The 27,421-nt window shown below is 32.6% G+C and overlaps 1 protein-coding gene and 1 pseudogene across 1 annotated transcript; one reads left to right on the top strand and one right to left on the bottom strand.

Annotated features, from left to right (window-relative positions):
• The first annotated feature begins 220 nt into the window (after nucleotides 1–220).
• Nucleotides 221–5,316, top strand: LOC114180609 (annotated as a pseudogene).
• Nucleotides 5,317–17,676: 12,360 nt separating this feature from the next.
• Nucleotides 17,677–25,422, bottom strand: LOC114180608. Its single transcript, XM_028066917.1, has 5 exons — nucleotides 25,372–25,422; nucleotides 24,380–24,635; nucleotides 23,036–23,098; nucleotides 20,512–20,762; nucleotides 17,677–20,412 (listed from the first exon to the last, which is right to left on the bottom strand). Exons 1-5 carry the CDS (start codon nucleotides 25,420–25,422, stop codon nucleotides 17,677–17,679), a joined length of 3,357 nt encoding a protein of 1,118 aa, XP_027922718.1.
• Between the last annotated feature and the right edge of the window lie 1,999 nt (nucleotides 25,423–27,421).

Raw genomic sequence — 27,421 nt, 5'->3', positions numbered from 1 at the left:
TATAATGAGGCTATCATTTTGATTTGAAATTCAATGTCATTGTAGGAACCATAATGATATTGATGCTGAAATAGTCAGAACACTAACTCAGATGCTTGATAAGTACAATGTACATTGCAAATCTTTCAGAATGGCTAGGGATTGATATGCAGAACAACCATTTCATGATCTCAAGTTGAGGCTTATCGCACATAGGCAAAAAGATGGACGAATATACAACATGCCAATGGTTTCAGAAGTAGCTACATTAATTGTTGGCGATGTTGATAGCGCTTCTTCTAGAGATATTATTATGGAAAGTAGGACAGGTAAGATGCAAAGAATAAATGAATTGCACACCAGTTATTTGGGATATCAATATCCTTTGTTGTTTCCATATGGTGAAGATGGTTATAGGCATGATATTAGTCATCGCGATTCTTTGGCATCAAAACGTAATCGGTTAACAATCAGAGAATGGTTTTGTTTTAGAATTCAGACTCGAGATTGTGAGGCAATGACTATACTTAGATCTAGAAGATTATTCCAACAATTTGTTGTTGATGGATACACAATGATTGAGTCAGAAAGATTATCATTCATCAGAAACAATCAATCCAAACTGAGGGTTGATAAGTATAATAACCTTTGTCAACCAAGTAATGAAAGCCAAACTGATGCCTCTGAAAAAGGAAAACGATTTGTGCTTCCATCAAGCTTTGTTGGTGGCAGAAGATTTATGGATCAATTATATTTTGATGGAATGGCAATATGTGGTCATGTAGGATTCCCAGATCTTTTTCTAACTTTTACTTGCAACCCGAAATGGCCAGAGATATCTCGAATATTAAAGAGTTCAAAGTTAAGTCCTTCAGACCGGCCAGATATTATTGCAAGAGTATTTAGAATCAAATTTGATCAGTTGCTATCAGATTTAACCAAAAAGCATATATTGGGCAGAGTAATAGCATGTAAGTAATAATATTTTGATGATTGAAGGCCAAATTTTGAACTATTATACCCTTCTAACAACGTAATTGTTAATTTCTTTTTGACAGACATGTATAGTATTGAATTTCAGAAATGAGGTTTACCACATGTTCATTTGCTAATATTCTTTTATCCTTCTAGCAAATATCCAACAGCCTTGGATATAGATAAGGTCATTTCAGCTGAAATACCACAATTGTATGCCTGTATCAAAGAACATATGATGCACGGACCATGTGGATTATCTAATAGATATCTCCATGCATGAAGAATGGTTCATGTTCGAGATTTTATCCAAAGAAATACCAAAATACTACCACAATTGCAGAAGATGGTTTTCCTCATTATCGTCGAAGAAGCAACGATATCACTGTTGTCAAGAATGACATAGAACTAGATAATCGTTTTGTTGTCCCTTACAATCCTACAATATTGGTCAAATATCAAGCTCATGTCAATGTTGAATGGTGTAATCGTTCCAATTCTATCAAGTACTTATTTAAGTACATCAATAAAGGATATGATAGAATTACAACTGCTATAGTTTCCAATGGCAATGATGAGAATGTACCTCAAGTTGCGATAGATGAAATCAAACAGTATATCGATTGTAGATATATTTCCCCATGTGAAGCCTGTTGGAGAATATTTTCATTTCCTATTCATGGAAGAAATCCAGCTGTTGAACGTCTATTTTTTCATTTGCCTGGTGTGTAATTAGTGTACTTCAAGGATGATGATGATATTGATGAAATCATTGCAAAACCAACAGTTAAGGAGTCAATGTTTACAACCTGGATGGACTGCAACAAAAATATTCTGATGCAAGGAATTTGACATATCCTCAATTTTTATCTAAGTATGTTTATAACAAGAATCAAAGATGTTGGAAACCAAGACAAAAGGGCAACACCATTGGCAAACTTATCTGGGTTCCCCCAGCAACTGATGAACTTTTCTACTTAAGGAGGATGCTAACAATAGTAAAAGGTCCACAATCATATGTAGATCTTCGAACTATTGACAACATAATATATTCTACATTTAGAGAAGCGTGTGAAGCTTGTGGATTTTTAGCAGAAGATACCGAATATGTCGATGCTATTAAGGAAGCTAAAGATTGGGGATCCGAACACTTTTTAAGGAAATTATTTGTAATCATCCTTATGTCAAATAGTGTCTTAAAACCTGAAGAGCTGTGGAGTAAAACATGGGAATGGTTATCTGATGGAATACTATACAACGAACGGATTATTGCTAGAAATCAAGGTACAATCAATTAAAGAATATCAAATGTATGTTTCATGTTCCAAGTATGTTAACTGAATTTTTGTGTTGCAAAACTCATTCTCAATATTGAAACTCTTCAAAATTTGACTTTGATTGAGATTGAGAAGCTCTTGCAGAATAACAGGAGGACATTAAAGGAATGGTCATCTATGCCTTATCCCAATGATTTTGTGGTAGATTATTGTGGAAATAGATTGGTATATGCAGAACTTGATTACAACAAGGATGATGAGCTACATGTATTTGAATCTAACTTTAACCGTATGACAGGTTTGTGTTCTTTTCTCCATGCATTATTCATGAAGACATTAAAATATAACTTAATAAATTCTGACCAATTGCAGAAGAGCAAAGACATATTTTTCAACAGATTATAGATGTTGTTCATCATGATCAAGGGGGGATGTTCTTTTTATACGATTATGGTGGAACCGGGAAAACTTTTATGTGGACTACCTTATCTTCTGCTCTTCGATCTCAAGGAAAAATAGTGTTGACAGTTGCATCAAGTGGCATAGCTTCATTGTTATTGCCTGGAGGTAGGACAACTCATTCTAAATTCAAGATTCCCGTTCCTACACTGGAGCACTCTGTTTGCAACATTACAAAAGGTAGTGAACTATCAGACTTGATGAAATTGGCAAACCTAATAATTTGGTATGAAGCACCAATGGCTCACAAATATTGTTTTGAAGCATTGGATCGTACTTTAAAAGACATCATGAGGGAAAAGAACAAAACTGATTCAATTTATGGTGGCAAAGTAGTTGTTTTTGGAGGAGATTTTAGACAAATACTGTCTGTTATTCCACATGGAAGCAGGTCTGATATTGTTCATGCTACTATCAACTCATCCTATCTTTGGGATCATTGCCAGATTATGAATTTGACAAAGAACATGCGGCTGTTGCAAAATGGGTTACAACAGTCTACTATAGCTGAAATTGAAGAGTTTTCTTCCTGGATAATATAAATTGGCAATGGTGCATTGAATGAACCAAACGATGGATTAGTTGACATAGAAATCCCATCAGAATTACTAATATCAGAATATAATGATTCTATCCAAGCCATTGTCAATAACACATATCCAGGATTAATGCAAAAGTACAAAGATGAAGGGTTCCTCATATCAAGAGCTATTCTAGCCAGTCGAATTGAAACAGTTGATCAAATTAATCAATCTGTTTTGGAATCAATTCCAGGTAAGTCATTATTCATAATTAAGAATTTACTAAATCATCACTAAGATTTGTGAACTTAATCTCATTCATGTGTTTCAGGAGAAATTAAAGAATATCTAAGCTCTGACTGCATAGATACCTCTGAGCCAGCAGAAGCTGAATCATACGATGGTATTACACCTGAATTTCTAAATTCTTTAAGAACATGATGAGGCCATCGGCGCCATTGATCGGCGGCAACGTGCTCCGTTCGTTGGAGAATGGCCTCCAAACGTCGAATGTTCGGTGGAATCGACGAGGAAAACGCAGCGGAAGATCGGATTGGAAGTTAACGCTCGATTCTCTCAAGCTTCTCACTGGAATGGTATACTCGACGAGGTAAAACCTAATCTAGGGTTTAGGGTTTGAGCAAAGATGAAAGGTGGGAGTACTCTCAACCAATATTCTCATTCATCCAAGCTGTTTTTACAATCAATGGATTGCCCCTTTATTGAAGAGAGGCAACCGAAAGAAAAGGGAAGGAAAGAAACGATGGTTGCCGTCTAACAGAAGGTCCTAACGGCGAATAAGAGAAACCCTAATGGAGCTCTAGGTCTGGAACCGTGACTGGACGGAACATAAGCAAAATGAAGAGCAGCTCCTTCATCAACCCTAATGGCTTGGGACAAGTGCAGGTGGAAGGCGTGAGGCTCGTGTGTTGGTGAACATTGAAAACCCTAATCAGAATAGCTCGCGTGATGTGTGATGATGAAAGAATGTTGGGTGAGAAATGCTGGAACCCTAGCTGTGAATGTGGTGAAGACCGAACCCAATTGTCTGATGAAATTGGGCTGGCAAAAATCCATTAGACAGAACCCCGAAGCTCACGAACTAGGCTAGTCTTCCATAAGTAATTTCAGAAGCCCCAAATCACATTAAAGGCACGCTGTAACAGATATCCTGAACTTTCCACTTGATCACAGTAAAATCCTGGACAATTGGGCTCGGCCCAATTTGAGTGATGCGGAAGTTTGATCAGCTTAAGGTTTCTCGCGTTGCTGATTTTGGAGACGCCTAACAGCAGCTCTCACTGATGCGTGATTCTGAAATGGTGCAGATTGGGCTTCGGCCCAATGACGCTGAGCATTAGAAATGGTTGCTCTAGATCAGCGTTGGTGTTCAGATGAAACAATTTTGAAGATGCGTAATTGTTGGTGTAAAGGAAAGTTGGGCCGCAGGCCCAATGTCAACTCTTCATTAATTGGCAGCGTAGAAAAATAGGCTGCATTTAGCAAACAAACCCAATTAGAGACATTTATTTAATTAAAATAAAAGAAAATAAAAGAAATTAAAAAGAAATTAAAAGGAATAGGCCTAGGCGTTGGCCCAATGCTATAAGCCTTATTGGGATCACATCAGAACATCTGGACTACCAAATCATAGTATCAAGCTAAAGGTTGGTGCTCCAATTATGCTCTTAAGAAATTTAGATCAATCTGAAGGTCTGTGTAATGGTAGCCGATTAATAGTGACTAAACTTGCAAACCATGTAATCAGTGCAAAGATTATTACTGGAAAATCACAAGGAACTGAGATTTATATTCCACGTATGTCCATGTCACCATCCCAGTCCCCTTGGCCATTCAAGCTGATTAGAAGACAATTCCCGATCATGTTGTCTTATGCTATGACCATTAACAAATCTCAAGGACAATCTTTAGATTGTGTTGGGTTATATTTGCCAACACCAGTTTTTAGTCATGGTCAATTATATATTGCAGCTTCTAGAGTTAAAAGCATATCCGTATTAAAGATTTTAATCCATGACAATGAAAACAAACCTTTGACTACTACGACAAATGTAGTTTTTAAAGAAGTTCTTAACAATGTATGACTGTATTGTATGGTAACATACCTGTGTTCCTGTATTTTGTGTAAAATTCTTGTCAGAGGCTACTTTTGAAGATATCAATCGTTGATTGTGCTGCATTCATATGCTGAATTGGTGTCCTATTTTGAGTTTCTGTTTGAATGCATTGAAGGAAAAGATGGAGATGTAAATAAATTGGTTCCTTCTGTCATTATTTACGTTGGTTTGTTATATCTTCTTTTTACCATTTTTATTCCTTGAATACATGCTTATTTTGGCAGATGCATTAAAATTCTAATCTACCATACACCAAAAAAACCAAACAACATATAATAAATGCATAGATTCAACAAACGACTATTATTACTTATTATTCACACCAACATAATTATTTGGCACACCTACCACAATCAGATCAAATAGTGCCCATGTACCGTCGTATGATAATTACTTATGAAAAAAAGTTTTTCTCAAACCTATATTCAGCCCAACTGATACTCAATATACTTACTAAACACACCACCATAATTATGCCATGGACCTTCATAACATAACTGTCACGTTATTAATTTTTTTCAGGTAAACCAAGACTCTAAAACCTATAACTAGCCCAATTAATAATGACTATTTACTAACCAAACAACCATCATTATTTACCACACCTCCCACATAGTTGACATTATTATTGTTATAAGCTCTACAAATCGTGATCCATTTTCATATATCAAATAGCTATTGTAATTATGACTATCCTACCTATATTGAGTACATGAAATCATGAACTTTCAAATTACTTTTTCAATTCAGTTACAGATAATAATATTAACAAATGTTAACATCTTTAACTTATTATAGTTTATTTAAATATTTAGCATTATTATAAATCTTATTTGTACAAATTGAATTATTAATTTTGATACTACACATTATTTCATTAATTTAATTTTGTATAGTGAATAATTTTCTCAATCACAATACTTATATCCAATGAAGTCGGATGGATTTTTACGTAATAAAACTTATAAATTTCCAATTTTATTTACCAATTGCTATTAAGAATAGTTCATTAACTTTTAATTTTTCTTACTCTACGTTTCGTATACTGCAAAATATAATAATACTTATAAATTTCCAATTTTATTTAACAATTGGTTTTAAAAATAGTTGATTAAGTTTTATTTTTTCTTGTTCTACGTTTCATATAATGCAAAATATAGTAATATATTATTTTAATTTATTTTAAGTTATTTGATATTCAAATAATGTACAAGTTCACAATTTTAATTTCCCAATATATTTTTTTAAATAATTCAAATCTTTCTTTTCTCTAATAATCTACTTAAAAATAATATAAAGTACTAAAATTAAATTATTTAACATTCACGAATCCCAAATACCACATATAATTACAATACATACTTCATTTAATATTATATATTCTGGTCTTTATAAGCAAAGATGACAACATACCATAAAAGGTTAATATTCAGATACAAAATATTACACAAACATTAATGCCAACATACCAAAAATATCAATGTTGGCATACAAAATATTAGTTCTGTTCAAATAAAGAAAACTAAATAGACATTGTTCATACGTGCCATACATTCGTTTTACAGACCAAAATAACTACGAATACTTATACTGCTAAATCTTCAGAATTTGGATGACGTTGCTTTGGTCAGTCTGCACCATAAATCTAACACGATCTACAGCAACCAACCCATTCTCCTGACAGTATTTCTTCCAACCATAAGTCAGATAACATTCAAATGAACTCCTTCCTGTCCATCGAATCTTGCAGTTCGAGAATTGTGAATGGCCATTCGTTAGAACATAGTTTTTTCTCCCTTTCACCAAGCATTCTTTCACAAATTTTGCATCCAGATACTACATTCAAAGAATTTGTATTAACAAGATAAATATAAACCAAAATTATTAAGTAATAACTACAAATATCTGCCATACCAAAGAAGATGACCGAACATCATAAGAACTTAATATTTTCTCACAATCAACAGAACCAACTTCAACTTGGTTGCTACCACCAGCCTGCAAATCTCTACTATAATCAATTTCAACTCCTTCCACCGAGAAGATCCTGTGAACAAAGACATTATTTCCTACATAATTTAAATGTAGGAAACAAGGAGAAACGAACCCATAGTATGCAACATACTGACAAAATCTAAATAATACCATCCTTCCACCCTCATCTATGTCCACAAAAATTTCAAATTTTTTGGCCAAAGGATCATAAAAACCCATCAACTGCTCTACCGCATGGAACTGTCTCTGAGGAAGAAGACTTGGTTCAAATTGCTCTACCGCATGGAACTATCTCTGAGGAAGAAGACTTGGTTCAAACTCTATGTTGATCACGTTTCCTCTCGGACCACTGAAAAAATTTGTCCCCAGTAGTAGAGATTTGCCCCGTTGTTCATAAAATCCTTCTTCAAACTCCAAAAATTCCTGTACTGCATAAAACCACAAACTTCCTTCAAAATAACAACTGTATAAAACTTTATGGACATGGTTGAACCAAAGGATGGCAGAAAAATATAAACTTTCGTCCAAAAACCAACTGTATACATCAAACACATAAAACATTAAAAAACCAAACATGCAAACGAACTAACCTCTAAGGGTTCCATCACCATCACAGAGTTTTGGTAGAAATTGGTGAAGCTGAAATCTTTGGAGGCAGACATTTATAGTCGGACGGTTTTGTGACTGCTGAGGAAGACTGTTTTTCTTCTTCGTTTGTGAACAAAACAAGCTACAGCCACAATATCTCCTTTTAACCAAAATAAAGGAAACGTTTTGTTGCACATCCAAACGTTCTGACCTTTAAAATAAAAACTTGCACAATATCAGTCTGAGCATGTTGACTAGACTAACCATAATTCCTTTTGCCGCCAACTCTTCGTATTCCCATAAATATCTTATTTCTAATTTAAAGATATTAATAATTTCAACCAAAAAAAATAACGTCTCTTATTCAATTTCAAATATCTACTAATAGGTTTTTTATCAATTAAAATCTTAATCACCTTATATTCCAAATTTAATAGTTATGATTTTAAATTTAAATTTACCAGCAATCAATAAACTTTTAAATCATTAACGTTACAAATATAAACAAAATTAAGAAATTTAAATATAGTACATCAAATTAATTAATTCTTCGTAATTATAATATATTATATTTACTTAATAAGTATAATCATTTCATATAATGAAACTAACAAATCAACCATTTCAAAACATTTAAATCGAAATAAATCATCTATATCCAAGAACATTAAATAACAATATATATTACAACAAATCAAATTACATATTACAGATATACTTAAACCTACCTTACAACTAATTTATTATCAATTATACTAAAAAAAAATAATAGTTCATTTCACCTAACTATATCAATAATATATCCTTAAATTCATGTAATCGGTGCATATAATTAAATTAAGTATTGAACTCTTCAAAATATTCTTTTTCAATAATTATTTATTTATAATTACAAATATCAAATTAAAATTTTCAACATAATCAAAGCTTGAATGCAAAAAAAAACACGACCCGTGCGTATGCACGGGTCTCCTACTAGTTAAGATTTTGGAAATGACATAAGTGACATGTGTCATTGTCACTGCCACATCACTTTGTCACTGCCACGTGTCACGATGACATTTTGACATGTGGCAATTTTTTTTTTAAAATTCAAAAAAAATAAAAAAAAATAAAAAAAGTCAAAAAATCCAAGAACTGACACGTGACACTCCCTCTAACGGCGTCAATCTAGAATTAACAGAAAGGGCAAACTTGAGACGTTTTAACAAAAAAGGGGACCAATTTGAGACTTTTCAAAATTCGGGTACCAAGTTGAGATTTTGACTCCAAAATGGGGACCAAAAGTATGATTAAACTTTTTTTATTATATCTTTTGAAACTTAACACCAAACAATAATAGAAGAGGTTTTACAATTAATTAGACAAACTTTAGTGAAAAAGAAACAAAAGCTCTGATGAGTGCATATTTTTGCCCTCATTTAATGTTTAATTCTGGGTATTTAATTGAATTTGTGTGCTTAAAGAGTGATTTAATTGATAATTCTGATAATTAGGTTGTTTGAGCTTGTGTGATAAAAATGTCTTAAAAAGTGATTTTTAGTTGCATAAATTATTTTTGGATATTTTAACGTTTGTTGATGCAGCTGAAGTTAAGTTTTAAACTCATTTAGAGGTGTGGAAATAAATTGATTAAAGCTTCATGACACCTTAAAGATAAATCAAAGAATAAGAAATTATCAAAAGCACAAAAATTTAGGCCAAGCATTGCATGAAGACGACAAGAAAAACTTGGAAAAGTGAAGAAGTTTGGCTAAACCAAGAAGAGAGGAACAAAAAAATTGGACCTTGCGGTTTTCTTTATCTTTATGATAGAAGATAATTTGGGAAAATATATCTTTAGATATTTTATTTGATATTTTTAAATAATTATCTTATTTAATTATATCATAAAATATTAAAAGATAATAACTACCAAATCTGTTTAAATATGACAAGATCTTCTTGAATCTTTTTAGTTACACAACAAACAAATATATCTTGAAGATATTGGATTATTTAGAAGATAATTTAAGGAGATTGCAAAGGGTTGATTTGGAAAAATAATACAAATACTAATTGGTGATAATTTATCATATATCTTTAATTAATTAATTAATTTAATTATATTAGATATTGATATTATCAACCAATTATATTTGTCAAACAGTCTATATCTCTCCAAATATTTTTAAATATTTATCTTTATCTTTATTTTAAAAGATATTTGAGAGATTTTAGCAACAGAAAAGTCCAGTCCAATTCCTATATAAAGAGACCAAGGGAGAAGCAGAAAAAAAACAAGCTCGGCACGTCGGAATTTAGGAACCCTTAGGGGGGCCTAATTTCTTTCTCTCTCTTTCTTCTCTCTATTCTTCTTTTATCTTTATTTTGCATTCATGGAGTTCTAAACTTCTTGGGTTGATTCCATTGTAATTTCATTATGGATTCTGAGGTTAGAATGAATTAATTTCTTTGTTCTTTTTATTATTGTTGAGGTTTTAATTTATCTATGTCTTTTATCTTTGAATCACATAAAAAGTAATGATTTTAAATCTATATGCATGTTGATCATATGAGTTCAAGGGTTTTTAAATTGAATTGAGACTTTACTTTGATTTTATTTAGAAACTTTCATGTGATTAAATGAGTTTTTACCAATAATTGAGACTTTACTTTGATTAAAGGTATTTACTCTAACGAAAATTAATTGAGACTTTACTTTGATTAATTAAGCTTTTTATTTGGTGAGGAGATAAAAGAATAGACATGATTAGGCATAGTAAAATTTGATTGAGACTGTACTTTGGTTGAATTTACTGTGGATAATCTAAAAGTTCTCACTTTTAATTGAGACTGTACTTTGATTAATTTGTAAATCTACAACAATAATTAATTGAGCAATAATCTTTAGATAACCGATGATGAATCTATTTTGAAAAAGCAATGGAATCAATCTATTTTCTTTACTATTGTTTTTATTTCTTTTTATCTTTTAAACTTTATTTCTATCTTTGTTTATATTAATCCCCTATATTTTTTATTTTATTTGACTAACTCATTTGTATAGTTTTATAAGAACTAATTTGTTAAAAATCAATTTTGTGTTCGTTGGGAGACGACTTAGGGTTACTTTACCCTTTCTATTTTCTTGACTACTATCTTAGCAATACTGAAGTTGCTATAGTTTAGTAGTATTAATTTGATCGCGTCAACGACAACGTTATCAAGCTCGCTGCAAAAATCTAGGGTTTTTCTGACTCTTCCACTCATTCCAACTCACCAATTCGTATTTGTGCATAATGACTATTCTGCCTTTCAATATATAGCATTTTTTTCATTGAAAACTGTAATCTTTCTTAACCAGTAAATGAAGAAATTTACTGCTGTATTTGTTTCAATAACGCAGCAGGTTTAAGTTTAGGTTTTCAATGAATCTTGTTTTTGTCGAAAATAATTTTTCTTTGCCTCTTTTCTCAACCAATGAACTCAACTGGGACCATAGGCTGAAAGTAAATACAGATTCAGACGACATGTAATGATAGTAAATATGTAGCATTAATGCTAAGTTTTTGAACCTGAATTTTGTTTGTTTTTTATGCACACAGGGAGGAATCACATGTACGAAGATTCAGAAATTATTATTGATATTATGTTTTCTTAAAGTATACATGTAAAGTATTTACAGTACATAGTTCAATTCATTCTGTCAATTTGTATGGAAAAACAGATATTGTAGTATTTAAAACTTAAAACTTTTCACGTTTTGTCTTTAAAATATGTATTAGAGAATTAAAAACTAAAAATATATTTAAATTATTTTTAATATCAAGACTATCGAATATATCAAAATATCAAGTTTAATTTTTCCTGGCAATATTTTTTCTTTCATTTTAGTATTTAAAAGAATAAAAATTATCTTTTCACTAATGTAAAATAAGCTTTTTATACCGGTTAAAAAAGGCTTTTTATACCGGTTCTAGCATCGGTATAGATGTAGGTGGTATAGAAAGTTTGATCTTTCTACATCGGTTCCATGACAAGTATAAAAAAATTATTTTTCATACCATTTCTAAAACCGGTATAGAAAGTACTCTTAGAAATGGAAGGTTATGTAAGAAAAAATGACTTACTATACCGATTATAGTTCCAACCGGTATAAAAAGTTACACATTTTACATCAAGTATGACCTCAACCGGTATAAAAAGCGATTTATTATTTTTTTTGAAACATTCGTTTATGCTTCTTACCTCATAGCAAACCAGTATACAATTACCCAAAACATTCAGAAAACAAATCTCATTCAATCTAATATTTACATGAAATAGAATCTAATGTTTATATGAAATATAATACTACTCCAAAGTGAATTACTATATAAGTCATAAAATACCTAATATCATCTTATATACTGTATATAATTACCTAAAACATCCAGAAAACAAATCTCATTCAATCTAATATTTACGTGAAATAAAATCTAATGTTTATATGAAATATAATACTACTCCAAAACGAATTACTATATAAGTCATAAAACACCTAACATCATTTTATATAAACACTCAAAAGAAACGAAGCCCACTGCTCACGAACTTCCTTCAAGACTCCTTGATCCATTGGAGATGTGTCATTGAAAATCTACACAATGAATAGTTGAGTCAACAATCTTTTAGTGATAAATATTTAAGATGTGATTTATAAATCGTACATATTACCATATCCCATGAGTCAACAATGTTTGCGGATATGATTCTATGCATGTGCCTCATGGTATAATATCCACACTTATAGCTTCCCGGTTGACGTGAGCACTACAAGTTAAATTCATATAATATCATAAATTTGATAATTGTATTTCAACAGTTTGAAGATTAACTACTTACAGTTGGCGCAATGAATTGCAACTTCTTCCTAGAAGTGATTTGTTGTCCCTGCAACCTAGAATGAGCCTCAACCGCTCTGTAAAATTTAATGTATATTGAAATTGTGCCTAATATGGAACTTAGTAAAATTAAATTATATAACACAAAAAATAAGTTAATAAAAAAAACTTACGCTTGTAAAGTACTTTTAATTTTCAAAGTGTTAGGCTTCTTGTGTAATGAACATAAAAGAACCACAACAAACTTCTGAGGAAGAATTATCAGCAACTGCCAGTGACCCCTACAGATTCAAATATCATTATATACAATTATGTTTTACATAAATATAATTTAATGTATAAAAGACATTCTTACTACTGCAAATAAGGTGCTAAGTACACTTCTTTTTTCCCAACATCAAATGCCTCTAATAGGTACTTTTGAACCTCTTCACTTTTATTCCCAACGCCTTGAATGGCAATAGGATCAATAAATCCATATATGTGATCATTCTTCTTCTCAGTGCATCTACGATGTAAATACCTTAAACATTGAAAATAAATAATATAAGAATAACATATTGAATATATTCAAACTTCATAAAAGTAATAAAAGTTTACTTACAACAACCAAAGTTGTATTACTGATATACATAACATATCAGTGCTAGAGAGAACTTCAAAAATATCCTTTTGACATATAAAAAAAGGGGTGTTGAAGGTCCTATTTGTGGCTTGGGGAGGCATTTCTAATTGTATAGGTTGCAAGGCGATAGTCACTGCCATTGCACCAAGTCGTTCTAGAATTGTCTGTTGTGGTAATGATTCATTCACATCTTCCTTTTCTTGTACTCTAATCTGCTATACATATTTAAAGTAATAAATAACATTAGTATACACCGATGTAAATAAATGCATAATTAAAACAAGTAAGGACAATTACCTCCTTTGCAATTACTTTTGCTAATCTAACTGGCCAAAGGATAAAATTTCCAGGGGCCTGCCCCACTGTCTTAACCTCTTGAGTGGGCACTGGGACTCGAGCAGTAGCATCTCGAACATCTACAACCACTACTCTCATCATATCATCTGCAATGGTTGCATGGTGTATGGTTGACCCCAATGCATACATTTTAACTAAGGTAACCAAATAATATTTGTAAAATAAATAAGACAATATAATTAGGCTAAAACAAATACATGCAAAACAATATAATTAGACAAATTACCTAAAGCCACCAAGGACTGTAGGAGATCATCAATGAACAGCTCGTAATCTGCATCAACAGTGAGAGAAGCCTCTTCAAGAGGAACATCACAACTCCCCTTTGTGCTTACACAAATAAGAGAAGGTTGTTGAGGAGGATTACAAGGTTGGGCTGAGGGAGAGGCTAACTCTGCTCTCATGTCTGCTAACAATTGTGCCTTCATATCAAAGTACTCTTTCTTCATCTCCTTCTTAATCTCCTCCCTAATTTCCTCCCTCATTTGTTCTCTCATTTCTTCTTTGATGGACATGATGACTTCCTCATTGATATTTACTTTATTATGATTAGCTGATGGAGGACCAAACAATTGACGGATGCCTACAAATTTTCCAACACCACGAACACGTCTAGGATGCTCTAGACGACCAATGGCAACTGCCAATATGTCCTCACGCCCTTGTGGAGTGAATGATCCTTTTGTGCTTTGCTCGACCAGCTTATCCTACAACACAAAAACTTTAAGTTAAGATTAAAAAAAATATTAATACACATCTAAAAATAAATTAGTTTGAGTTACTTACAATACGCCTAGCTACACTTTCTGTTTCTGCAGATATGTAATCCCCTGTTGGTTTTTGACGAGCTCTTTTCCATTTATCATGGCGAGGAGGATGAGTAAGAGTAGTCCCACTGGAATTAGAGGCATATGCCTCTTTCATCATCTTCTGCTCCAATTTATCATAACCCCCACGAGACAATTTATGAGGATGGACATTCTTTTTTGCTATCTCTTGTGCAACTTTCCTCTTAGCCTATGAGCACCAAAGTATAAAGAATGATTTATGTTAGCAATATGTTCAATTAAATAGTTAAACCTACATATAATATGAATTTACCTGAAAGATTGGATTTAATCGCCTTTCCTTAAAAGCCTGCCATGTGTCTTCATCAAGGAATGGATACTTCTCATAAGGGTTTCTATCACTTAAGGGACCATAGATATAATGACTTGTAAGGTCCGTCTTAAAACCCTTCCATCGTTCCCCAACAAATGAAATCCATTTCGTCCTCAACAGATTACTGTTCGGGACATCATATGTGACCTGTATAATAAGAATGGATTACATATGTTAAATATCAGTTATATATGTAAGTAATAAATTATATAAGTTAAGATTTCATACTTGGACACTTAGCCAAATTTGATTCTTTACTGTCTCTGGAACATGGTCCCAATCATCTATAAGAATGGATGACTTGCTCCTACCAAGCAAGGCCACATAGCTGGTGAATTTTGTGCTATTATCTCCCAAAGCTTTACCAGTTTGCATATCAAACTGGATAGGCAATCTCTGATCCGCACTACGACTGACTGTTAACTCTCTCAACCTAGTTCCACGCCTACCATTTTTTTTGGTACACGTATGAATCTTGTCCCCACCTTTTAAAGGTGGAAGGTTACCAAATGATGTGTCACCGGACATTTCCCTATTCAAATAAATAATAAATAATTATTAGTGAGAATTAATAAATAATTTCTATGAGCTATTCGACAAAATTAACAAGTGAATATGAATACTGCTTGTAGAAAAATTATTGTCTATTGCAGAACTATCATTCTTTTTATTCGCGTAATTGAAGTGACTACTAAAAGAAGACACGAAAGAGATTGAAGATAGAGGAAGAAAATGGAAAACATTACAACAAGTGAAGTAGCTGGTTTGGGAGTGGGTGCTCTCCTCCTCTCTGCCACCTGAGGAGATGGCTTGCTCCACCTACAAAGGAACAAATTCACTCACTACACATCTAATAAATTCACCTGCTATTTATTTGTTACTTTTTAACTATTTTATTTTTAAGTAAAATTCATTAAATTCTTCCATCTCAATAAAAATAGTGACTAAATTATAAATTTACTCCACATATAAAAGTTCCATTTAACAATAAATTAGTTTTTCCCACCTTTTTGTGAAAAAGTATAAATTAATTAAAAGTTGACAGCAAAGTAACATGTATTGATAAAAAAAAGCTATTGTCATATTAAACTTAAAAAAATATAAAAGAAAAACTCAAGTCATAAAACAGGAAGAAAGAATTAATCAAAGATATCTGAAAAATATATTTAAAGCACAAACAGTTTATCTTGCAATGTATTTAAAATGTTTAGGAATTTAAGTAGCAATCACCTCAATCGTGAACAAATTTAACACGGAATAAACATTTCAAATATGGGAGAATCTGGAGTTCAAGGAATATATACAAAATCAATCAATAAACTACTAAGTGAAAGTTATTCAAATTTCAAATATGATAAAACCTGAAAATTAAAACTCAAGGACAGTAGTGAACAATTTGTATATATATACACAACCACCAGCACTAACAGGATCACATCACCTATTTCTTTCTTTCTCTGGTCGTTCTTTCTCTTATACTTCTATGGTTGACTTAGTCATTTACTTTTCAATTCTTTTCTTATGTATCTTCTTAAGCCTTATACCGAGAAAACTAGAAAACACAAACAAGAAAGCCAAGGAAACACCTTATAAGATAAGTGAAGAATTGGACATAATCGAAGCATTCAGAATCACACTTAGAACAAATCACGCTTTCTTCGAACTATGATTCCGAATTATTCTATCATGTACGATTTTCACTTATAATTCCAATTAGAAGCTTCCAATCAAAGTAGTACAACAATTTTGCAAGGGTTAGTTCCACAACTCTGGATGCAAATGTGCTTCCAAGCATATCTTCTTTCAACACCAAAAGGAATGTACTTCGAAGACTCTTTATTTGAATTTATCATACAATGTATTAAAGGATCTAAGAATTTGATCATCTTTGGCTTTTCACTTATCTTCATAACATAATATCCTTTTTCATTGACTCTTCAAATCATCTCACCTAATAAAACTCTAGACATATCATTCAAGGAAAACAAAAACATATCATATTATTAAAGAAAAATAAAAACATATCAATCCAGCAATGATATTTGTTGTAACCTAGTCATCATCCTTGAACTCTTTATAAGTGGTGTGGGTGTACTCATCTCCTTTCTTTACTCCTTCTTTACTTTAATTAGTCTTTTCATCCTATTTGATTGCACAGTTGGGTTTTTTTCCACTCTTCGAATCAAATTTTTACACATATTTAGTTCATCGAGTTAAATAACCTTTATTCGTAGTTAAATGCATTGTTTTCCTTGAAAACAAAATATTCTCGTTTTCCTGCACTAGAAGCAAAATATTCTTGTTGAAAGTAGACAACTTATGCAAGTTCAAAGAAGTAGTTGGTTGTATGTATAGCCGTACTTTTTTCCTTTTCATATTTTGAAATCTTTATAAACACACATAAATGTATATCTTGCAATATATCAACCAGTTCACTATTGTAACTTTAGGGTTTTAAAGAATATTCACATAATCATATAGAAAAAGTAGAATATAAAAGTTACCTGAAAGCAATGGGTATTAGGTTATCTTGTTTGTAATGGCTTTAGATCAAAACTTCGAACCTACCCACCTATGAAGAATATAAAAGAAATAAAGATGAAGTGAACCACATGAATCATAGTTTTTAAAACAATGAACAAGAAGGGATAAATTGTACCAATGAACTTGAACTGAGAAAGATGAAGAGGGTGAAGAAAAGTCATACACAAGTTTATGAGCACATAAATAAATGGGTCAAGTTAGAACGTTCTCCCACAACCCTTCGTTGTGGTCATCACGTACGGCATGAACATCATCTACTTCATTGTCAACATTCAAGGTCGGCATATTTGATGAGAAGGATGGAGTTTCGCTAATATCAAGTATCAATTCATCATTGTAATCAGTATAATGTATGGTTCTGCCTTGGAGAACCACTGACCATCTTTTGTTAGCGGGATCAGTGACATAAAACACTTGTTTTGCTTGAGATGCCATGATGAATGGCTCTTTAGTATAACCTTCCTTTTCTAGGTCAACCAAGGTAAAACCTAGATCATCAGTCTTCACGCCAGTATTACCATCAACCCACTTACATTTAAAAATAGGTACTCTAAAACTTGTGTAATCTATTACCCAAATATCTTCAATTACACCAAAGTAGCACATTGAGGCCATAATCGGATATTTATCCTTTGAACTTGAGAAATGCATTGATTCAGCTACAACCATTACTCCACTATTCTGTGTGGTGCTTTTTTCATCTTCGTCTTTTGTATGAAATGTATAATTGTTTATATCATACCCACTCCAGCATAAGACATCATAGTTTGGCTCACTTGCTAGCCAATTTAATGTATCAGAAGTTGTATTGTCATTTTGAACCTGTTGTTTGAACCACTTCAAAAAAGTTTTGTTGTGCTCATTAATGACCCACTTTTGAGACATTCGTGGATTATTTCTCTTCACAATATCTTTATGAGCACTTAAATAAGGGATGACTTCTTTAGTGTTATTCAATATATATAAATGTGCTTGGAGAACTTCATCTCTACTCAGAGTTATAACTTTTGCACTTCGAGTACCCTTACTAGCACCTCTTCCATGGTAACGAGACTTCGGTACCCCTATAGCTTCAACTTGTGATAAGTAGTCTGTACAGAACTCAATAGCTTCCTCTGCAATATATCTTTCAACAATTGATGCTTCTGGACGATATTGGTTCTTTACATACCCTTTCAATATCTTCATGTATCGCTCAATAGGGTACATCCACCGTAAGAATACTGGACCACAAATTCTAACTTCTCGGACTAAATGAATAATCAGATGGACCATAATATCAAAGAATGATGGAGGAAAGTACATCTCCAACTGACACAATATGAGTACAGCCTCATTTTCTAACTGATCCAACTTCTCAATATCGATAACCTTACTACATATTGCATTAAAAAAGAAGCACAATCTTGTTAAGGTATATCTAACATTCTTAGGCAATATGCCTCGAATAGCCACTGGTAGAAGTTGTTGCATCAATACATGACAATCATGAGATTTTAATCCAAGTAATTTTAGATCTTTCATGGATACAAGTCTTTTAAAATTAGAAGAGTAACCTAGTGGAACTTTCACACCTTGTAAAATCTCACAAAAACTTCTCTTCTCTTGTTTAGACAATGTGTGACATGCTGGAGGCAAGTATGTTCGCTTACCATGTGATTGTGGAGCTAATTGTTCTCTTATACCCATTTCAACTAAGTCCAAACGAGCATTTAGACCATCTTTCGTCTTGCCTTGAATATTGAGGAGTGTTCCGATAATACTATCACACACATTTTTCTCTACATGCATAACATCTATACAATGTCTCACATCAAGCACCCTCCAATATGGGAGATCAAAGAAAATTGACTTTTTCTTCCATATGTTGCTTGAAGTGCCTTTATTTTTCATCTTTCCAAACACATCCCCAATGTCTTTCACACGCTCATATACTTGTGACCCACTTAAAACCATTGGAGCTAATTCATTTTCTTGACACCCATTAAATGCTTTCTTCAATTTATGATATGGATGGTTTGTACTAAGAAATCTCCGATGTCCAAGATATACTGTTTTCCTTCCATGTTGCAGTTGATGGTGACATGTGCCTTCTTCACATATAGGGCATGCTTTGTGACCCTTAGTGCTATATCCACTTAAATTACCATACGCTGGAAAGTCGTTGATTGTACAAAATAACATGGCATGCAACTTGAATGAATCACTAGTGTACCCATCAAACATATCAACACCCTCCTCCCATAACATCTTCAAATCTTCAACTAATGGGGTTAAATAAATATCAATGTCGTTTCCTGGTTGTCTTGGACCCGAGATCATTAAGGATAACATAACATATTTGCGTTTCATGCACAACCAAGGAGGTAAATTGTAAATCACTAATAGAACAGGCCATGAACTATGTTTACTGCTCAAGTTACCATATGGATTCATTCCATCTGTAGCAAGTCTAAATCTAATGTTCCTTGAATCATTGGAGAAATTTGGGAACATGGAATCAATTTTCTTCCATTGCAAACCATCTGCTGGATGTCTCAAATGGTCATCTGTTGTACGTCCATCTACATGCCATCTCATGAGTTTTGCATCATTTGCATTGCTAAATAAATGTTTCAACCGTGGAACTATAGGAAGATACCACAAAACTTTCGCCGGAGGACCCTTACTATCAGATTCAAACTCACTATGTTTTTGTTTGTATCGTGACACCCCACATCGTGGACATTGATGTAACATGGCTAACTCCTTCCTGTACAAAACACAATCATTTGGGCATGCATGAATTTTTTGATACTCCATACCCATCGGACACAATATCTTCTTCGCATCATAATTGCGTGTTGGCAACGTGTTACCTTTAGGAAGCATGTCACTCAACAACTCATGTAATTCCGTGAAGCTTTTATCAGTCCACCCATTTCTTGCCTTCACATTGAACAATTTTAATACCGCTTACAATCGAGTATACTTTGTGCATTCTGCGTACAGAGGTTTTTCTGCGTCATTGCACAAATTGTCATACACATTCGCACGTTGAAAGGAATCATGTCCAATATCACGAATCATTTCCTCCATTCGATCATCCATCTCTAAATCAACTTCTTTTGCTTCAGACACATCTACACTTGGCATGTCTATTAATTCACCATGCCATATCCACTTTGTGTAGCTCTTTAAGAAACCATCACAAAGAACATGCTCCCGAATAACGTCAGTCGGTAGTTTTCTCTCATTCAAACAATTAACACACGGGCAGTAGAATTTTCCATTATTATCTGGAACATTCATATTTGCAAATTCAAGAAATTCTTCTACTCTATTCTCATATTCATTTGTTGTGCATAAAAAATTTATCCAACTCCGATCCATTGTTGTGTGTATAAGTTAACACCACTGCTTTTGGTTAGAGCTCAGAAACAGCCAAACACATAGTCCAATCTGTGAACTCAACACTACCACCATTTAATATAACATAACAACTCATTTGACTTTGGAACAGTTCACACAAAGGAATTCTAAGCAACATAAATTCTATAAGCATAAGCTATATAACTCACTAATGAAGATAGAACAAAAGAATCTCTCAAACAGTTCAACAACAGTTTTTATTGATAGTAGACATCATAATTCCACAAATAAAATTTAATTAAGATGCAAGAATTTGGAGATACTAATTTATGCAACTGAAATTAATTTATGGACAATGTTTTAATTTTATAGTAGACAAAAATTAACCTCAATCTTAAAAATAAATATGCTAAAGAATGTTATATGGAACAGAAGAAAAGAAAGTGGCGAAAGAGAAGCGACATATGAAATAAGGAAGGACAAAATTCACAAGCTAAATTACTAAACAATGAGAAAAGCCAAATTCTTCTACTGGTCAATTTCTTAAAATAAATAGGAATCCTTATGAATCAACTGAAATAAAATAATAAACGAACCATGGAGATTAAAATAGATGGGTGAGAGAAAATTATTACCTTAAAAGTGAGTTTTGTGAAATGAAATTAAACAATAAACCAAAGTCTAAAACATGAATGATATTGAGATGTTTATGAAATGTACATATTCATCTTCCATATTACTTTATCTATATCTAATTTATGCAATACTATTTTATTAAAATAAAGACGGATTAAAAAAGTTTTCACAAAAACAAATTATTTTGTCGTCGCTATTTAATATATATTAGTTTGTAAAATATGCATAAAAACATATAATAAAAGGAGAATAAAAAAACTGTCTGCAATCAACATTTTTCATTTTTGCCTTTTTCTTTTACAATTATTTGATATTTATCTAAGTAAAGTTTAATTTTGAAATTTTAAATTGCTTATACATATAGTTAATAATAATAATTAAAGATAATTATTCTAAACTAAAATATGGTATTACTTTGTTTATTAAAAAATAGTTTTTAATTTGTGAAATTTTCTATTAAAATTGTTTTAGATTAAAAAAAAAACTAAAACTCATCAGTTGTTTTCTAAAATAATACTAAATTCAAATGCTTTTGAGAGAAAAAAAACCATTTCAACTGAAAATTATCACTTTAATCTAGAAAATGAAGAAAAAGAAAAATAATAGTAAGCTGCATATTTATATTTATTATTATTAGAAAATATAAAAAAAAATAACACTTTATAATCCTTTAATAGAAGTCTAACTTTATATTAATACATAATGATAACAATAATATTCGTATAATTAACATGAACCTATGAAAAGGAAATCACGATCACTTTCTGAAAGATCATGTTTTATGATCTTATACCTTCTAAATTTATTTTATAATCTTATACATAATACTAACATTTTTTTATCAGAAAGTAATAGTAGTAAAAATTGACTGAAAATACAATTTTATACTATACCATCATTAAACTCTAAGAAATAATCTAAAATCAAACCAAGCCTTAATTAAAATAACCACGTAAAAGGTTAATTTCATATCACACATTTAATTTATATTTTCAAAATATTAGTTAGATCTGCAAATATAAACTATATTAAGTATTGTAATTAAGGTTAATGTGCTGCTTATGTTGATTTAATAGTTCCAAATTTCATTTTCCACGTTGAATTCCTTCATTGCTCCATTCGCATGTATCTGATTCTTCACTGATTATTTTACTTGTTTATGGGAATGACATGATCTTAATTGGATCTAATATCAATTATGTTGATCCAGTTCGGTTGAAGTTATAGTCATTATTTGAATTAAAGGCTCTTGGTTCTTTCAAATGTTATTTAATCTTGGAAACTGCTAAGCCTATCAAAGGAATATTGAGTCAAAGAAAATATACTTTATCCTTATTGATGATATTGATACTGGTTTTTTAGTTGGAAAACCTGCAACTCTACCTATGGATCCAAAAAAATAAAACATAGTAAAAACATCATAAATTTGAACCAAAACTAACACTCAAAAGGGGTAGTTAGGTTTCACGTTTAACAAGAAACTCTCTACCAAAATGGGCTTCTCAAAGCTCTCATGGCCGATGTAAACTGTCCACTGACATTGATGTAGAAAATACGAGCTCACACTTGCAAGCTTGATAAACAAGAGAATCAACCTCACCTAATAACTCCCCAACACCACTACATGCTGCAATCACAAGAACAGATCTAAACAGTACTTGAAAGATATGGCTTATGATAACGAAGTGAATAGATATAACTTGTTGAATAATGTACTTACGGATTCTTTTTTATCCAATTAAGGTCCCACTCTGCGCTCTCCTTAATCTCATCCAGGTTCATCCACCTTCCCTTCTTTATCTACCTTTCTTTCTTTCTTCTATTCATTTTCTCATCTCACACGCACAATTTTCATCTTTCACACTCTCTCCCAAATGCGTTCACTTTCTACACCAACACTCTTTTTATCATTCCCCTGTTTTATCTTTTTATCACTGTCCAATTTAATGTTCAGCTGTTGAGAGAGGCAACGTATTGCTTCGCTTATAGATCTGTTTCTTCTGTCTCTCTCCTTCAACGCTTTCTAATTTAAGTTCTTCACTCTTTCATGCCCTCACATCATACTACTACTTCTACTCTTGCATTTATGCATGTATTATCAATTATTAACATTCATCATCAACTCCACTTTACTCTCATCATCAACGTTATTTCAAAAATTATGAGTCATGGATTGGAAGAAAAGACTCAGATAGGAAAAGCTGACACTACTTTAACACCAAAAAAGAAACCTAGTGCAATGGCCACACTTTTTGTTTAGGGCAATGCATTTCAATTATCAGTTCTAAAGATTTTATCACACTGGCCCTTGACAAGAAGCAAATTAAAAAGAAAAAGGTTTATGGTGTGCGGTGAAAGGATTAAGACAAACCAGGTCCTAAAGGAGGCTACTTCTCTGGTACCATTGTGAGGAAGATGAAACCGAGAAGGAATATAATGAATTCTATGTTTTGTATAGTATTCTTATTTATAATGAAAATACAATAATAAGTAACAAAATCAACATTTAATAATGGAAAATATTTGGTAACACATTTCCTTATCAAATCATATAAATAAAAACAACTTGCACCAGAAAGAGGTAATACAATTATCTGTTGGATGCAATTTGATAGTTAGGCCACAAAAGAAAGTTCTGAGATCATGAGAAAATAAGTGCAACAGAATTATCAAAAGTAGGAAAGCACAACAATAACGGAAAGTGAATATCAAGAAATCTGACCTGTGACCTATAACGAATCGTATGATTATGCCCTTTTCTTCCTCCAACTTTTGTCTTTCACTAGCTAATGAAGTTCCATTAGAAACCATGGATTAGATACATGATGGCATGGAATTTCTTAAGCAGGCTAAAGGAGAACTTTTGTGAGAGGAAAAACTAGAAAGTGATGAAAGATCATTAAATCACCTCGTGGCATCCAAGTTGTACGAACAAAATCTCTTCGTTTCCTGCTACTGAAAGCTATATTGATCCATATAACCATGAAATATTTTTTCCTGGTACTTGATTCATCTATCTCTGATTTCCCTGATACAGCACAACCATTCAGCATAAATTCAGGAAGTAGCAAAGCAAATTTAAGATTCAGCTCCAGCGTAGATTCAGAAGGGAGGAAAGGAGAGGAAACAATGAGGGGGCAAAATCTCCTCCCTCCACTTTGTGCCTTAGAAATAAACAGTTCATTAAGTTCTTAGTACAAAAAGACATGAACGAAAATTACATCCTATTCTCTTCATAGTAGACAAACAGGGTAATGTGAACTGTAAATTGTCACTAAGAAACTACAAAGTACAAATTGGACAAGAGATGCAAGGATACAACAAATTTAGCAATAATAGGAAATAATCCAAACACAAATCTTAAATTCAGAGTAAATCGATATATTCTAAATATCAGTATGAGTCATTCAACAAAATAAGAGTAATCTGTGGTTAGGGTTCAAATGCTGACCTTCAAATGGAGAAAATGGACAGTGAGGGCGACATAGACTAGGAGACCAGGTATTTTGACAACGAAGATAACACAATGCGACAATGATGCTAGCAGACGCAGAGCACAAAAACAACACGCGACCGTGACGAGGCGACTTCGCATGGTGGTGGCTCCTTCGCACGGTGGTGGCGACTTCGCACGATGACGGCGACTTCACACGGTGACGGCGACTTCGACTCCGCATGGTGACGGTAATGGCGACTTCGCATAGTGACGACAACGGCGACTTCGCACGGTCACGGCGACGGTGACTTTGCACGGTGACGACGACGGTGACTTCGCACAGTGACGGTGAGTGTTGGAAAGCGAGAACGACAAAACAATGAACAATGTTGGAAGAAAGAAGAACCGTGTTAAGGAAAAGAGAAAGGGAACGAAGAAAAAGAAATGGAAAATGAGAAACATACCGTACCGGTTCCAAGGTCAACAAATCTAAACCATACATCTTTCTCTTCCATAATTGTTGCCCACCAAATTACAAGAAAAAAGTATAATAAAAAAGGAGACTAGAACATGAACTTGATCTACCACTCTTAATGCCAGTATGGATCCTGCATAGAATCATAAGCACAACACCATGCACCAGTATAGATTCCAATACCAGAAAAAAAACAGGTCATGTCAATATAATTATTCTTGCTATCCTGGTAGCTAGGTTCTTACAATGCAAAAATCAAACAAGACTTAAGCAACGCAACGCCATAGATAGAATTTCATTATGAACCTATTGTAAACAAACAACATTACCTTCACGTCCCCACCTCATCAACTAATATAATAGTCTACAAATACAAGGATAATAAATGAGACCACCACAAAGATTGTAAACACATGGTTGGGCACAAACACTAATCAGAGTATGAAAATAATGCTTTAGGATTTTTGTACACTATCCAAGACCATGATTTAATTTGGGCTAGAGTGAACACTTCGTCAACATCAACCCTTGCATTTCTAAAGATGATATTGTTTCTTTGATTCCAAATGCACCATATAATGGCCACCCACATACACCGCCACAATTTGTTGCAATTTATTCATACCTTGGAGTTCAAACTGAATGAAGTGTGAAGTTGCTATATTATGATGTACAGATGACAGTCCCACCCATAAGTCACACATCTTCCAAACATGTGCAGCCACCTTACACCCAAATAACAAATTGCTAATAGATTCTACATTAATTCCACACATCACATAGGTATTGTTACTCAAAAGTATACCTTGTCAACACCCAATTTCCTCTGGGTGACTAAATTATAAATAAAATAAAATAAAAATATTTTTCAGTAATATTAATCTTATTTTTCTTATTTCCTAGACAACTAATTTAAATTTATAATATAACTAAACATTTTTTTAAAATAGAAAAATAAACTAAATAAAAAAATAAGAAAAATAACTTTTATAATGAAAATGAGTTTTTAAAAGATAAACACAAAAAAAACATAAAAATAATGATTAAGAATAAGAATTAAAAAAAGAGTTTTATAATAAAAAATAATAATAAATTGAAAATAAAAAAATAGTTTTTAAATAATCAAAATTGTACCACACCTAGCCAACTCAACCAAATAATAATAATAAACAATCACCACATCTATACCGGAAACAATTCAGATAGCCGACCCAGGCCGACCTAGGCCTAATCGGCCTAAACCGATAACCCAAGCCACTAAAGGAACAGCCAGCCTAGAACAACATGCGAAGAATGACGACATAAACCACTAGAGAAGTAATCAGACTACACCGACCACTCTAAAAGAATTGACGAAACCAAAACACCTAAAGAACAGTACGCCCACGATAGTCAGGACTAAGGGCCTGGGCTAGGACCCAGGCCCACCTATGGCCCAAACCAAGGCCCAACCCATGGAATGGTCAAACGCAATTAATAATCTATAAATACACTTGGACCCAACAAATTAAACGTACGCATTCATTACTTCATTAATCACCTTATTTGACTTTCTAAGAGCCTTCGCTGACTTAAGCTTCGGAGTCCCTTCTGCAAGTAACCCCTCCCGGGTCCAAGCAGACATATACCAACCGAGAAGAGGCCGACTGAGGAGATAGCGGACTATATGGGTAAGGTAACACTTATGCCTAATGTATCTTATTTGTTCTCTGCAGGAACAAAAATAGATTTATAAAATATATTTGAATTTATAAAAAAAATGAAGAAAAGATAACGGTAAAAGAAGCTATAAAATTAGTTTTAAAAAAACTATTTTCCATTTATATATATGTAACACCCCATTTAGTTAATAACGCTAATTAAAGGAAATGTTACACAAAATAATACTAGAAGCAAGGTCCTAAAGTATGACCACAACTCCTTACAATTTTCCAAAAGAAAACAAGAATTGACCTGAGGCACACCATGATGCCAGTAACGAAGTATAATAGTAGACCAACAATATTTCAAAATAAAGCCCAAAGACAAAGAAATACATG

The sequence above is a fragment of the Vigna unguiculata genome, chromosome 4, assembly GCF_004118075.2.
Source record: "Vigna unguiculata cultivar IT97K-499-35 chromosome 4, ASM411807v1, whole genome shotgun sequence".
NCBI classification, from domain to species: Eukaryota; Viridiplantae; Streptophyta; class Magnoliopsida; order Fabales; family Fabaceae; genus Vigna; species Vigna unguiculata.
Note: the sequence above shows the minus strand (reverse complement) of the source record. Positions and strands in the feature narration are given on the sequence as shown.

What these genes read in the sequence shown, in the direction of transcription:
- LOC114180608 (XM_028066917.1), bottom strand. Translation starts at nt 25,422, where the DNA reads ATGGAAGAGAAAGATGTATGGTTTAGATTTGTTGACCTTGGAACCGGT. An exon ending in TTGACCTTGGAACCGGTACG is followed by an intron (nt 24,636 to 25,371) that starts GTATGTTTCTCA and finishes TTTATTTCTAAG; the next exon opens with GCACAAAGTGGAGGGAGGAG. An exon ending in TGTTTATCAAGCTTGCAAGT is followed by an intron (nt 20,763 to 23,035) that starts GTGAGCTCGTAT and finishes TGAATGTTCCAG; the next exon opens with ATAATAATGGAAAATTCTAC.